The 15649-nt window shown below is 39.6% G+C and overlaps 1 protein-coding gene across 1 annotated transcript in view; it reads left to right on the forward strand.

Moving 5' to 3' along the window:
* The window catches only part of SNRNP40 (small nuclear ribonucleoprotein U5 subunit 40), a 32126-nt gene that overhangs the window by 6136 nt on the left and 10341 nt on the right, over positions 1–15649 (forward strand). Inside the window, exon 5 of the mRNA XM_001503912.6 lies at positions 10033–10155. Coding sequence (XP_001503962.1) covers positions 10033–10155 — 123 coding nt within the window. The remainder of the gene's footprint in view (positions 1–10032; positions 10156–15649) is intronic.

The following is a 15649-nucleotide window of genomic DNA, read 5'->3' on the forward strand; positions in this document are numbered from 1 at the left end:
CTGTGCTGCACCCTCCTCTCCAGAACTTTGCCCTAGCACTCGTTTCCCAAAACAGACACTTTTTAAGTAAGGTTAAAATAATTAGCAGTTTTTTAGGTATCCTATAGAATAATATTAGAACCATATGGAACCATTGTGCCTTGGAATAGAATGGACCACCTGAATTGGATTCTTGACTCAGCTGTTTACTTAGTTGTGTGATCTTGGGCAGGTCACTTTTCTGATCCTCAGTTTCTCAATCTTTAGAACAGTGACAGTAATATACATGTCTTACAAAGCTGTTGTGAAATTACAGTCAGTGTGTAAAAAGGTCAGTACATAGTTTAGTAACACAGAATGGGATCTTAAAGGTCATTTAGTCCAAAGATTTCCAACCTGTCTGCATATCAGAATCACCTGAAGAACTTGTTAAAAATACCCAGATTCTGGTTCAGTAGGTCTGGAATTGGGAATTTTTTTTTAAATTAAGACTTTATTATTTTAGAGCCATTTTAGGTTCATAGCAAAATTGAGGGGAAAATGCAGAGATTTCCCATATACCCACTGCACTCAAGCATGCATAGCCTCCTCCGTTATCAACATCCCCCACCAGAATGGTACATTTCTTACAATTGGTGAACCTACATTGACACATCATCATCGCCCGAAGTCCATACTTTACATTAGGGTTCACTTTTAGTGTTGGACAAACCTGTGGGTTTGGACAAATGAATAATGACATGTATCCATCACTATGTTGTTATACAGAGTATATTCACTGCTCTAAAAATCCTGTGTTCCAGCTATTTATCTTCCCAACCCCTGGCAACCACTGATCTTTTTACTGTCTCCGTAGATTAGCCTTTTCCAGAATGTCATATGGTTAGAATCATATGGTATGTAGCCTTTTCAGATTGGCTTCTTTTCACTTATTAATATGCATTTAAGATTCCTCCGTGTCTTCTCATGTCTTGATCATTCATTTCTTTTCAGTGCTGACTATTTCATTGTCTGGATATACCACAGTTCATTTATCCATTCACCTACTGAAGGACATGTTGGTTGTTTCCAAGAGTTGGCATTTATGAATAAAGCTGCTATAAACATTCATGTGCAGGTTTTTGTGTGGAACTAAGTTTTCAACTCCTTTGGGTAAATACCCAGAAGCACAATTGCTGGGTCATATGGTAAGAGTATGTTTAGTTTTGTAGGAAACTGCTGATCTGTCTTCCAAAGTGCCTGGACCATTTTGCATTCCCACCAACAGTGAATGACAGTCCCTGTTGCTCCACATCCTCATCAGTGTTTGGTGGTGTCAGTGTTTCAGATATTGGCCTTCCTAATAGGTGTGTGGTGGTATCTCATTGTTGGTTTAATTTGCATTCCCTGGTGACAAATGATGTGGAGCATCTTTTCATATACTTATCTGTCATCTGAATGTCTTCTTTGGTGAAGTGTCTGTTAAGGTCTTCAGCTAATTTCTTAATCAGCTTGTTTGTTTTTTATTGTTGAGTTTTAAGAGTTCTTTGTATATTTTGGATAACAGTCCTTTATCAGATGTGTCTTTTGCAAATGTTTTCTCTCCGTCTGTAGCTTGTCTTCTCATTCTCTTGAAGAGCAGAAGTTTTTAATTTTAATGAAGTCCAGCTTATCGATTATTTGTTTCATGGATTGTGCCTTTGGTGTTGTATCTAAAAAGTCATTGCCATAACCAGGCTCATCTAGGTTTTCTTCTATGTTAGCTTCTAGGAGTTTTATATTTTATGCTTTACATTTGTGATCCATTTTGAGTTAATTTTTGTGAAAGGTGCAAGGTCTGTGTTTAGATTGATCTTTTTGCATGTGGACTTCCGTTTGTTCTAGCACTGTTTGTTGAAAAGACCACCTTTGCTCTATTGCATTGCCTTTGCTCTTTTGTCAAAGATCAGTTGACTGTATTTATGGGGATCTATTTCTGGGCTCTCCATTCTTTTTTTTTTTTTTTTTTTTCCAAGATTTTATTTTTTCCTTTTTCTCCCCAAAGCCCCCCGGTACATAGTTGTATATTCTTCGTTGTGGGTGCTTCTAGTTGTGGCATGTGGGACGCTGCCTCAGCGTGGTTTGATGAGCAGTGCCATGTCCGCACCCAGGATTTGAACCAATGAAACACTGGGCCGCCTGCAGCAGAGCGTGCAAACTTAACCACTCGGCCACGGGGCCAGCCCCTGCATTCTTTTCCATTGATCAGTTGGTCTGTTCTTTGGCCAGTACCACAGTGTCTTGATTACTGGAGCTTTATAGTGAGGCTTGAAGTCAGGAAGCGGCAGTCCTCCACCTTTGTTGTTCTCCTTCAATATTGTGTTCGCAATTTTGGGTTTTTTGCTTTTCCATATAAACTTTAGAATCAGTTTGTTGATTTCCATGAAATAATTTTCTGGAGTTTTGTTTGGGATTGCATTGAATCTATAGATCAAGTTGGGAAGAACTGGCATCTTGACAATATTGAGTCTTTCTGTTCACACACGTGGAATCTCTCTCCATTCGTTTAGTTCTTCTTTGATTTTGTTCATCAGAGTTTTGAAGTTTTCCTCATATAGATCTTGTACATATTTTGTTAAATTTATACCTATTTCTCTTTTTTTGAATGCTAGTATAAATGATATGGTGTTTTTAAAAATCAGAATTTTAAACGTGTTCCTCAAGTGATTTGATGTAGCGAGAATGACATTTTAGGAACTGTTGATCTCATCCAGCATCTTCATCTTACAGATGAGGCAAATGAGACCTAGACATGGTACCTTATTTCAACAACACACTGCTTTGTAGTACCAACCATTTTATTCTTTCTTTGGCACTGATTTTGGACTCTGGGTGGTGTTTTCACGATTAAACAGGGGGGCCTTCAAAGTAGTACATCTGAGAAACCACACTAAACTTGTGATTGTTGCTTTTTAAATGAATTTGATATTTTCCATAATTAGAGGTGGTGACACTGACATACTGGATTATCTGCTTTGAAAAGTTTTTCTACTAACTGGTTTTTTTAATAAACCTAATCTCTTGGGGCCCCCTTGGTGCTTGGCTAGGAGGAGAGTCTGTGGCTTCGGAATGGTTCCACAGCCCAGAGCTCTTAACCTATTTGTCCTACAGTTGGAGAGGCTTAACAGTAGCTGGTTCGATAATTGGCATTTCAGAGGGAAGTCAGAGATGAGAGTGCCCTGATGAATTTTGTTAACAGACCCTTATTGAGGGCCTGCTGTAATAAACATCTAGGAACTTAATGTTAATTTTTGCCTTTCCTTCCTTTACCTTTTCTCTCACTAGCATTTTGTCTTTTGTTCTTTATATCCGTCCTCCTGTTTCTCTTTCTGTCTCTCCTTAGCTTTTTCTTTTTCTACTACACTCTATTGTGAATATGTCTGTCTTTTTTGTCCTTTGCTTCCTTCGGTTTCTTCTCCCTTAATTAAACTTGACTTGAAATGATTATTTTAACTTTATTACTCAAGGTAATATTTTTTTAAATGTGCAGTATGTCACATCACCTAAAGGTGACTGCTTTTTGACCAGTTCCTTATTTTTAATTTCAACATATTATTTCTAATTAATGCTTCATTGAACAGCCTTTTACATATGCTTTTAGGTACTTGTCAAGTTGGAATGCTTTGTTATTTTCTGTTACTTGGTTTGTAAGTACAGAAATTTAGTAACAGCTGCTTATCTAAGGGGGAAAATGTCATGTTGCTTTTTACTTGTCAGGGTTCTCAACAGAAAGCAAAGGCTTCAATAACTCTTGCATTCTCAGTCTAAACGTGATATCCTGGGCATTATCCATACTGATAGTTTGCAGGCTTTTTAGCAGTTCATTATTTTTTCTAATAAAGCAATTAAGTGAAATCATAATATGTGTAAATTGTTCCCTTTCTCCAACAATTCAGTCCTAGTGCCTTTACATAAACCAAAGAAGGGAAGGCGATTCGAGTTAGGTGAGGTGGGCCAGAGTGGCCCAGAGTGGGGTGTCAGAGCCCAAGTGAGGTGAGGAGAGCATCCATACAGGATGGGGCAGTCAAGTATAGGGAGATGGGGACTGAGGAGGGTAAGGAGGGCATCCACACAACACAGGGTAGGTATTGCGGTGTGGAGAATTAGAGGGGGAGCAAGAGGGAGCAGCCCAGCATGGCGAGTCAGTGCTCTAGCGGAGTAAAAGGGTCATCTGCATGTTGGTGGGGGAGACAGTGTGGGTGTCAGAGCCTGAGCTGAGGGTGTGCCCACACGGGGTGGGAGCAGTTCAGGTAGGGAGGGTGAGGCTGAGCAGGATGAGGATGGCATCCCTGGGGAAGGGCAGCCTGGAGACGGTTATTAGAGCCAGACAGAGTAAACAGGGCATTCACACAAAGAGATGATCCAAATAGGATAGGGAGGGGGTCCACATAGGGTCAGCCCCGAATGGGAATCGCAGTTCAAACCAAGGAAGGGGGACATCCATGCAGGAGAAGGATGGAAGAGGATATGGGAGATTGGTTACGTACAGGAACCTTGATCAAGTAAGTAAATATAATAAGTATAATGGGAGGCAGATTTCTCAATACCGAAAAAGAGAAAACTAAAGTGCGTCTTCTATTGTTGGTGTTGAATTGGAAGTCTCAATGTGAACTTAGAAAAAATAGATGTAGATGTGAGTTTACAGATATGTGTGTGCCTCTGTGTACACGTATTGCCTAACTGTGCACTGAGAGTTTAGGAACAACAACACCCCAATAGCAATGAGTGCATCTGCTGCACAGGTCTTGGCCTATACCATTTTCTGCTAAAAGGAACCAGGGCTCCTTAATTTAGGACTGGGCAGAAAAAGTACATGATGAGCCTGGAACATCTTGTGCAAGAAAGCTTGTCAAAAGAACATCTTATTCAGATGATCAAATTGAGCATTACCAGTAATGGGACAAATCAAAATCGTGAGCCACTCGATAGAATGTGGTGAAAATGCAGCATCACTTCAGTGATATTCTGCAAAGATTTGTAACTTGACTGTAATCATGAGGAAACATCAGACCACCCAAAATGAGGGACATTCTACAAAATAACTGTCCTATAATTTTGAGAAGTGTCAAGGTAGTGAAACTCAAGGAAAGTCAGACTCTTCAGGCTGAAGGAGACTACCTGATAGCTAAAGTCAACATGTGATTCCGAACTAAATCTTTCTGCAATAAAAGACATTACTGGGACAAGTGCTAAAACCAGAAGGAGATCTAAGGATCAGATGGTAGTAATGTGTCAGTGTTAATTTCTTGATTCTGATGGTTGTGTTGACATTATGTAGGAGAATATCTTTGTAGGATAGACACACTAAAGTATCTAGGAACGATAGGCAATTAGGTCAGCAACTCTCAAATGATTTAGGCAAAACAAATGGTCTCTTCCAACTTTTTTTTTGTCAATTTGTGAATATTTCAAAGTAAAATAGTCTTTTAAAAACGATGGTTGTCTAGAACTAAAATTCTGAAATATTTGAATCAGATTTTAAGTGGCTGCCATAGCTTTTAGAATAAAGACGAAGATTGATTTGACCTGAAGTAGAGAATATCTGTTAAGACAAAGATTGTAGTAACTCTGTTAAGATATGTGGAGCTAGATTATCAGGGCCTTGAATTCCAAGCTAGGAGGTCTGGGCTTGATTCTGTAGCCAGAAGGGTTGAGGTGCAGGGGTTGGGTCTCTAGAAGAGGAGAGAAGCACTCTTTTTGGACCATTGATCTGAGTAACTAAACCTAAGCCTTTCTAGCTCATGTTTCCATGAATGAAGTAGAAACTACGTTTCATCCTAAACTATGAGAATTGGGAGGAAGAGGCATCTTGGCACAGAGACAACGCAGTCTCTACTTGTTTACCACAGGATTGAATTTAATCCCATGGCCTTTACTGAGATTCCATGGCTGGTCCCTTCCTTTTTTATGACAACCTTTTAAAACACAGTCACCCCGAAGTCTTTCTCTTCTGAATGAAATGACCCATACTCTTAAAACATTTCCGCATGGCTCATCTTCTCAAGTCTGTCAGTCATTTATTGAAACATCTCTAGGCCCTCTCTATTATCCTCACTTTAACAATGTAGACCCTTGTCGTACTATAAGCTTATTTTTTAAAAAAGAGAACCAAATTGTTTAAAGTATGGTTTTCTAGAGTTGTTATACCTAATCATCTTCCTTCCTCTCCTTTTATTAATAAATCAAGCAGCCATTAAAAATAATGTTAATTTTCTAAAATAAGCATATATTACTTCAGTAATTATAAGAAATTAGCGCACATTTTAATACTTTTTAAGTTAATACAACTTTAATGTAATAGAATCTAAATAGAATTTAGAATAGACTAAATTCTAATCCTCGTTTTGCTGTTGACTTGCCGGGTGTTCTTCAAGTCAGTTCTTTCTTTGAGCTTTAGTTCCTCATCTATAAAAGTTGGGGTTAAACTATATTGTCTAAGCACAGTAACTTTTAAATGTTTTTTATCACAGCCCACATTAAGGAATACATTTTATACTGTGACCCAGTATATACTCCCCTCAGTACATCTATATGCTTTATGAACCAACCCTTTCTATATGTGACGTTTGCTATCTTCCTTTCTGTAATTTTTTTGAGGTAAAATTCACATAACATAAAGTTCACCATTTCAACCACTTTAAAAAGTACGCAATTCAATGGCTTTTAGTACATTCACAATGTTCTGTGACCATCACCACATTCCAATACCAGAACATTTTCATCACCCCCAAAAAGAAACTGCATACTCATTAAGTGGCCACCGCTTTTCCCCTACCTTCCAGCCCCTGGCAGCCACTAATCTACTTTCTGTCTCTACAGACTTGCCTATTCTGACTATTTCATATAAATAGAGTCATACAATATGTGGTCTTTTGTGTCTGGTTTCTTTCACTTAGCATAATGTTTTCAGAGTTAATCATATTGTAGCATGTATCAATACTTCATTGCTTTTTGTAGCTAAATAATATTCCATTGTCTGACTACACATCTTTTGTTTATCCCTTCATCAGTTGGTGGATATTGGATTATCTCTACTTTTTAAAACTATTGTGAAGAATGCTACTACTCACATTCATGTACAAATTTTTGTTTAGTCATCTCTTTTTGTTTCACTTGGGTATACATCTAAGAATGGGATTGCTGGGTCATATGGTTATCTGTGTTTAACTTTTTGGGAAATGTCCAAACTTCTAACCAGCCATATCGTTTTATATTCCCACCAGCACTGTATGAGGATTCCAATTTCTCCACATCCTCACCAACACTTATTTTCTTCTTTCTTTCTCTTTTTTTTTTTTCCCTGCTTATCTCCCCAAACCCCCCCGCACATAGTTGTATATCTTAGTTGCAGGTCCTTCTAGTTGTGGGATGCCACCTCAACGTGGCCTGACAAGCGGTGCCATGTCCACAGCCCAGGATCCGAACCCTGGGCCGCCACAGTGGAGCATGCGAACTCAACCACTCAGCCACGGAGCCAGCCCCATTTCTCTCTCTCTCTTTTTTTTTCTTTTTTTGGTGAAGAAGATTGGCCCTGAGCTAACATCTGTTGCCAATTTTCCTCTTTTTGCTTGAGGAAAATTATTCCTGAGTTAACGTCTGTGCCAGTCTTCCTCTATTTTCTATGTGGGATACCGCCACAGCATGGCTTGATGAGCAGTGTGTAGGTCTGCGCCTGGGATCTAAACCCACGAATCCCAGGCCTGCAAAGTGGAGAACATGAACTTCGCCACTCCACCACTGGGCTGGCCCCAGCACTTGTTATTTTCTGTGTGTGGTTTTTGTCTTTTGTAATAACCATTCTAGCGAATGTGAAGTGATATCTAATTTTTGGTTTGATTTGTATTTCCCAAATGATTTATAATGTTGAACATCTTTTCATGTGCTTTTTGGCCATTTTTATATATCTTCTGAAGAGAAATGGTTATTCAAGTCTTTTACCCATTTGTTAATTGGGCTTTTTGTATTTTTCTTGTTGGGTGTAAGAGTTCTTTATTCTGGGGCCAGCCCCATGGCCTAGTGGTTAAGTTCACACATTCCACTTTGGCAGCCCAGGGTTTCACCGGTTCGGATTCTGGGTGCAGACATGGCACTGCTCACAAGGCCATGTTGAGGTGGCACGTCACAACTAGAAGGACCCACAACTAAAATATACAACTAGGTGCTGGGAGGATTTTAGGAGAAAAAGCAGGGCAAAAGAAAAAAGAAGACTGGCAACAGTTGTTAGCTCAGGTGCCAATCTTTAAACAAAAACGAGTTCTTTATTCTAGTTACTAGACTTTTATCAGATATATGATTTGCAAATATTTTCTCCCACTTCCAGTTGTCCTCTCATTTTCTTGCTACTATTCTTTGATGTACAAAAGTTTTTTATTTTTATGAAGTCTAGTTTACCTGTTTTTTCTTTTGTTGTTTGTTGTGCTTCTGCTGTCATATCTAATAATTCATTGCCAAATCGAAGGTCATGAAGATTTACCCCTATGTTTCATTCTAAGATTTTTATAGTTTTAGCTTTTACATTTAGGTCTTTGATCCATGTTGAGTTAATTTTTACATATGGTGTGAGGTAAGGGTCTAGCTTCACTGTCCTGTGTATGGTTATCCAGTTGTCCAAGCACCATTTGTTGAAAAGACTGTTAATTTCTGTTTTTCTTCTGTTTGAGCCATACTTCTTTGCTCCTTTACATGCCTCAAAGTTTTTTTGTTGAAAACTGGATGTTTGAGTAGTATTATGTGGCAACTCTGGAAATTAGATTCTCCCCAGGGTTTGTTGTTGCTTCTTGTTGTAGCTATGTTTGTTTCATTAATTCTCTGAAGTACTTTTGTGAAGTCTGTATTCTTTGTCGTGTGTAGCCATTGACGTCTCTGTTTCTTTAGCTTAGTGATTTGCTAATGGTTCGGCAGAGATTTTCTTAATGAGGAGGAGGTGCTCTCCTGGTCTTTGCAGATTGGCTCTGTGTGTGTGTGTGTTGGGGCAGTTTACAATGCTGTATTAGCCTTCACTTCCTGTTGTGCAGAGCCTCTGGGCCAGCGAGAGGTGAGAGCGTGGGGCCTTCTCAGCTCGTTTCTGAGCATTTGCACAGCCATGGGCATACGAGTGGCCTTCTAGAGTCCCAGGAATATGTCAGAGCTTTTCACGGCCCTTATTCTCCAAATTGTCCCAGTCCCCAGCCTTTCCTTCCTAGCTTTTTGGTTTGTCTTTTGTTTGCCCTAGCTGTTACCACTCTGCCCTGGGAGAGTTCCAAGTTAGGCAGAATAAAAGCAGACCCTGAGCTCATCCTTCAGGGAGCCACTAGACAGGTAAAAACAACTACAGTGCTTTCAGAATAAGGAATAAGGTCCATTCTTCTCCCTCTGGTACTAGGAACCTATATGGAGAATGTGGGCTCTTGTCTTCAAAGCTATGGCTGAGTAGGGGGTGGAGCCAGGGTAAGTTAGAACACTACGGAACTCTCTCACCACGACTCAAGGGTTTTTTCCTCATTAGGCGTTTGCCTGGTTGCTATAAACTCTTGATTAGTTTCTAGAGGCCTGATAAAGTTGGTTCCGCCAGGTTTTTTGCCAGGTAATTTTATGCTTTTGTAGAGGGACAATCTTTGGGCATTCCCTACTCTGCCGTTTTTGCTGATATAACCTCCTGTCTCCCTGTGTGTTTGTTAATGTAAATTGTAGCCCACTAATGAGTTAGGATCTACAGTTTGAAAACACTGGTCTAATATCCTTGCTGTGCTAAAAATATGTGAACTAAGCAAGTAAAGGATTTCCACTCTAAGGCAATGTTGATTAAGTGTGTTTATTCAAGCTTTAACAAAAGAGCCTGAAAATATAACCCAAGTGATTTGTTCCACCAACCTTTAGATATCTTGGCAAAATTGTGGTCATTTCCCACCATCCTACTAGGATCTCCAGGCAAAATTTCTGAATGGGGCACCTATTAGAGATGTGCTCACTTCCACAAAGTCCTTGAACTTAGGGGTGTACTGTGCAATTACTTTTTAGAGTAATGTTGCTATAGACTCTGCTGTTCCTCTATTTCAGCTTTGGGACATCCGAAAGAAAGCAGCCATCCAGACATTTCAGAACACCTACCAGGTGTTAGCTGTGACCTTCAACGACACAAGTGATCAGATTATTTCTGGTGGTATAGACAACGATATCAAGGTATGTTTGGTATTTATGTTATGTTTCTCTTTCATCTGTCTCCACTCACAGAGGTGAATCTTCTCAAACTTCTGAGATTGTAGTAGCTTTACACTTAATACCAAACTAAGAGGAAGATAGTAACTTAGATCTTGTTTTCTTTCTGTCCTGTGCTTGATGACTTCCTAAGTCAAGGCTTTTATTATAGCTCATACAAATGCCGTCAGGGACCAGGCAGTTAATGTGAAGTGTGAAGCCCCTGTGAGGGGACTCTGAAAATGAAGAGTGCATTCCATGTCTAAAGACATTTGAAACTTTTCTTTTTAACTACGTTAGCCTAGTGAGATAGCAGTGAACCAGTTTGGGATTCTCTACCCTAAGCTCTCAGTGTCTCTTTCCCTCTGAGACTATGAAAGGAACGTTGTAGGAATCTGTAGCTAAGAATGAGAGAAGGTAATGATGCTGGAGAAAGAGGCAATGGGGCAGTAGGGTGTAGTTTAAGCTTTCAAGTAGTTGACGTGGATTCTAATCCCAGTTCTACCGTTTTCTAGTTGTTTGCAACTTCAAGCAAGTTCTTTGACTTCTTTAAGCCTCTGTGTGCAGCGGGGGTAATAATAACAATAACATCTACCTCATAGGGTTGTTGTGGGGATCTTCCTTCAGCTCCACATCCTCTTGTTACTACCCTGTCAGTCCTCCCCTCGTAGCCAAACTTGCTTGAAAGATGGTGATGGTGGTGATGATAATGGTATTATCATCGTCATCTAACACTTACATAGTTCTTACTTTGTGACAGGCATTGTTAAAGCTTGACATTATTAATTCATTCAAGCTTCACAGTAACCCTGTGAAATAAGTGCTGTTAATGCCATTTTACAGATGAGGAAACTGAGCTAAGAGAGGTTCAACAACTTGACCCAAGGTTATAAAGCTAATAGGTGATGGAATCTCAGTTCAAAACCTAGAGTTTGGTTCCAGAGTCGTGCTCTTAATACCTGTGAGAAATCCCCTGAAGATTTTTCTACACTCACTGTCTTAATTCCCTGTCTCCCTTTTATTCCTCAGTTCTGTCTCTTGATCACTCCTCAACAGCCTGACTTTCACCTCCATTGTTTGATTAACCGTGTTCTCTTCAAGGTCACCAGTAATCTCTCTGTTACTAAATCCAGTAGATCTTTGTATTCCTTTTTTTTGTTCTTTTTAAGTGGCTATGACAGCATACTCTCCTGCCTTCTGACATACACTTTTCAGATACCTCTGCAAGCTTTCTCTCTGTGCATTCTTTAAATGTCATTATTCTCCAGAGTCCTTTCCTAGGTGCCCTTCCCTCCATATACCTTTTCCCTGTACAGTTCTCATCTACTTCCATGACTTTAATTGTCCTCTCTGTGCTGATGACTCTATAGTCCCAGCCCAGATCTTCAGCTGCAGAGCCCTGAATACAACCAGCTGCTCGGCATCCCTCACTTAGATGCCACATAAATACTTCAGAATTCCCCATTTCCAGAATTCAACTTCCCCTCCCTTTTCCACAATACAGAGAATGTGGAATCAGAGCATGGGAACCTACTTAGATCATCTTAAGAACTAATGTCTTATTTCCCATGGTGAAGTTCGGCATTAGCTTTAGAATCACTAGAGGGCTTCCTGTACACGGGAGAGTAGGTTGGTGACATTAAGCTATGACAAGGTATTTTCATACTTCTAAGGATAGTGGTGGTAGTAGTAGTAGTATTTAAATTTGCATAAAGTGAAGTGCAGTTCTATGAATTTTAATGCTTGCATGGATTCATGTGACTACCACAAACGGTCCAAAACAATTTCTATCACCTCACAAAATTTCATAGTGTTCCGCTATGTCAGACCCTCTCCCCATCCCTAACCCCGGCCAATTATTGACCTGTTTTTTCCTCCTATAATGTATCATCTAAATGGAATCATACAGTAAGTAACCCATCAAGACTGGCTTCTTTCAAGCTAGGAGAATCTGATGCCCTCACCTCCACTGTGGGAATAGACTAGCCTAAGAATAATACTCTTGTGCTGGTAAGGTCTTCTTGCCACAGATAGTATGGCTTACTCCAGGCTCTTTCTCTAGACTGTTCTGAGCCTTCTGAAAAACAGATATATTCAATTGTGCTGTAGTCCTGAAGGGAAACCCAGTCCCTTTTTAGAATTTGAAGGTTTTCCATGTCTTTTGAGACACATCCTGGATGTTATACCTTCTCTTAGTGTAGGTCATTTCTGCAGATAGCTTATCCCAGTCGTTGTCTGTGATGTATACCAATTCTGTTCTGAAATCCAAACTATCTCAAATATTGGGAGTGTATAAAGATAGTACCATGAGTACAGCAATTGTGTGCAGCATTAGCTTGTTTCTAAAATGTTGCCTTTCATATTTCCTTGAGAAGTCCTCTGGTTCTAGTTTTGTATAATTTGGTGAATTAGTTCCCAGTCACTCTATATATTTTATAGCTTTACATCATAGCTTTGTAGTCTTTATCCTTCTAAACCTAAAAAGTCTTTATTCTGTCCAAAAGCATTCTAATTTTTCTTCCAATGCTTTGTTTTCAAGGATTTTTTTTTTGTTAGAAGTGAACACAGTATCCCCAAAACTGGGCCATCCTTATTGTGTACCTGATCAAGATGCCTGCCTTCTCTTGTCAGCATTGAGAGCTCCCTATTTGTGCACTGTGTATAGTATATCTTATTTTCCAAACCAAACCTCAGGATAGACTTTCCTGATTTGTCTACTTATTGACCTTAGAAGTTTTGCAGAGATGTAAAAATTGCATTCAAATGTATATTTACTAAATCAGCTTTATTGGGAATAAAATTATAAAAATTAAGATAAAATTATTTGTTACGATTTAAATGTTTTTAGTAATAAAAATGACAGTTTGTTCAGTCACTCTTGATGTTTCAGTATACTTCTTCCCAGTGTTTTCCTGTGCCATAGTGTTTTGTATGTAAACATCTTAATATTCACACTTTAGATAAAATCTTCTATGAAGCTCTTTTCACTTAATAACATAAAGCCAGACCCTTGTCTGGAACAGCCCTGCCCTAGATATTACCCTGGCTAACTCACTCTTGCCTTCAATCTCAGCTCAGGTATCTTCTCTTCAGAGAGGATTCTTAGACAAAACTAGACCTTCCTGGTTCGTCTCTATCACATCACTCTTACCTTATTTGCATTGTAGTTAAAGTCACGTAGCATTATAGTTAGGATCTTTTTTCTCTTTTTTTTCCTCTAGTTTTATTGAGACGTAATTGACATATAACATTGTATTCATTTTAGGTGTACAACATGATGATTTCATATGTGTATGTATTGCAAAATGATTACCACAATAAATTTAGTTAACATCCATCACCATCTTTTTTCTTATGATGAGAACTTTTAAGGTCTACTCTCTTAGCAACTTTCAGATATACATACAGTATTGTTAACTTTAGTCACCATGCTGTACATAACATCCCCAGAACTTAGGATCATTTTCTTGACTCTGCCACTTAATTGCCAGCTATGTAATCTTAAGAAAGTCATTTAAGAGGCCGGCCCCATAGTGTAGTGGTTAAGTTTGGTGCGCTCAGCTTCAGTGGCCCAGGTTTGTGGGTTCAGAGCCTGAGTGGTGGTACTCAGGTGTAGGCATGGACCTACACAACTTCTCAGCCATGCTGAGGGAGTGACCCACATACAAAATAGAGGAAGATTGGCAACAAATGTTAGCTTAGGGCAAATCTTCCTCACTGAAAAAAAAAAGAAAGTTATTTAACCTCTTTGAGTTTCCGTTTCTTATCTCTAAATGGGAATAATCAGCCTACCTCATGCAGTTTTTATATGGATTAAATGAGTAAAGAATGTACTACTCCCAGCAACATGGCAGTTACATAGTAACTGTTCAGTATGTCAGCTGCCATTATCATCATCATTTTTCTTTTCTTATTAGAATATCCAGTAATGTAGTAAACTAATAACCATGTCACTGGACATTGAGACTGTTTCATATGTATCATTATCACAAATTATACTGCTGTGGCTATATTTGTACATAGAACTTTTTCCGTATCTAATTATTTCCTTAGAATAGATTTCTAGATAAAAATTCATGTGTTAACAAGTATAAGGATGTTTCCTATTTTGGATACAGGTCGCCAGATTGTTTTCTGGCAATAGCAGTTAATAGAGACAGTATTTGAAATAAGGTTGCTATAATTGTTTGACTTCATTTTGCCCCTGCATAACTAAGGGGAGTGCTGGAGAGATGTGACACCATTAGAATTTCAGTCTTCTCCCTATCTAACAACACCAGTTCTTACATGCTTACAGAAGAGTAATGGCCCCTGGACCCAGAAAGACTCTTTATTGTCCTCTGGCCCTCATAAATTTCCTTAAAAATGCAAAAGAGAGGCTCCTCTTCAATCAGAAATAGACTCAGAGAATATCAAACCTGAAAAGGACCCTAGGCATGTAGTCATCCGTCTTATATTACAGATGACTAAAGCGAAGCCCTAGGAGGGTAAGTGATTTGCCAAGATCACAGAGTCTGTCACTCCGTCAGTGGTAGAGCCAGACCAGAACCCTGTCTCCAGGGGCGAGGAATCTTTCCACTCTGTCAGATTTCCTCCAGTCCCTTAACAAGGGCCTCTGAAGCACTTCAGTGCTTACCAGTCTCGAGCACGTGTTTGACAAGCCCCTGCGCTCCCTCACCACACTGGGGTGCTCCTGGAAGAGCATGGTGTGTTTGCTTCTCAGTCTGTCACAGAGCACTGCCTGTTCTCAGAAAGGGGAGCAGGGAATGGGAGCCCCTGGTAAAATCTGAGGGGAACAAGTTCCGTGTGTGTTTGTGAGCAAATATGCTCTTCCTGCCAACCTCAGAATTTTCTTCTGGGGACAGGATCAGGGAGTCAGAGGAAAATGAAGAAAAGAAGGAAATGTGCCTCTGCTTGATGGCTTGAAGGCCCGACTGGTACTTCTTTGGCATTTCTTAAAATCCTGAGCTCTAGTCAGAGTGGGAGTTCAGTTAGTGGAGTATTTTTGTTCTTTATTTTGTTTTGTTTTGTTTTAACATAGTGGATAAGGGGGTAGAATAGATCCTCATTGGTTTTCCAGGCTTTTTTCTCATCCCTTCAGTTATCTGGGCCAGAAGGATCTTTCTACAATGTGAATCTGGCCAACTCATTCCACTACTCTGAACCCTTCTGTGGTGGCTCCCCAGTGAGGGAGATAAAGTCCAAGCCAGGCATTCAGAATCTTTCATGAGCTGACTTCTGCCTGCTTACCTCTCAAGCATCGTCTGCTACCTCTCTTTGCCTAATGCCCTACAATCCAACGATTTTTTAATGCCTCTCTGCTTTCACATATTATTTCTGCCGGGGAATAGTCTTCCCCTTCATCTAAGGAAAAAATACCTCTTTCTTCTTCCATAGCCTGCCGACGTGCTTCATTCTCTGTGGAGCCTTCCCTTTCTCACTCCCATCCCTGTACCACTGGAGAGTTAACCCCTCTGCC

This window comes from Equus caballus, chromosome 2 (genome assembly GCF_041296265.1).
Source record: "Equus caballus isolate H_3958 breed thoroughbred chromosome 2, TB-T2T, whole genome shotgun sequence".
NCBI lineage: Eukaryota > Metazoa > Chordata > Mammalia > Perissodactyla > Equidae > Equus > Equus caballus.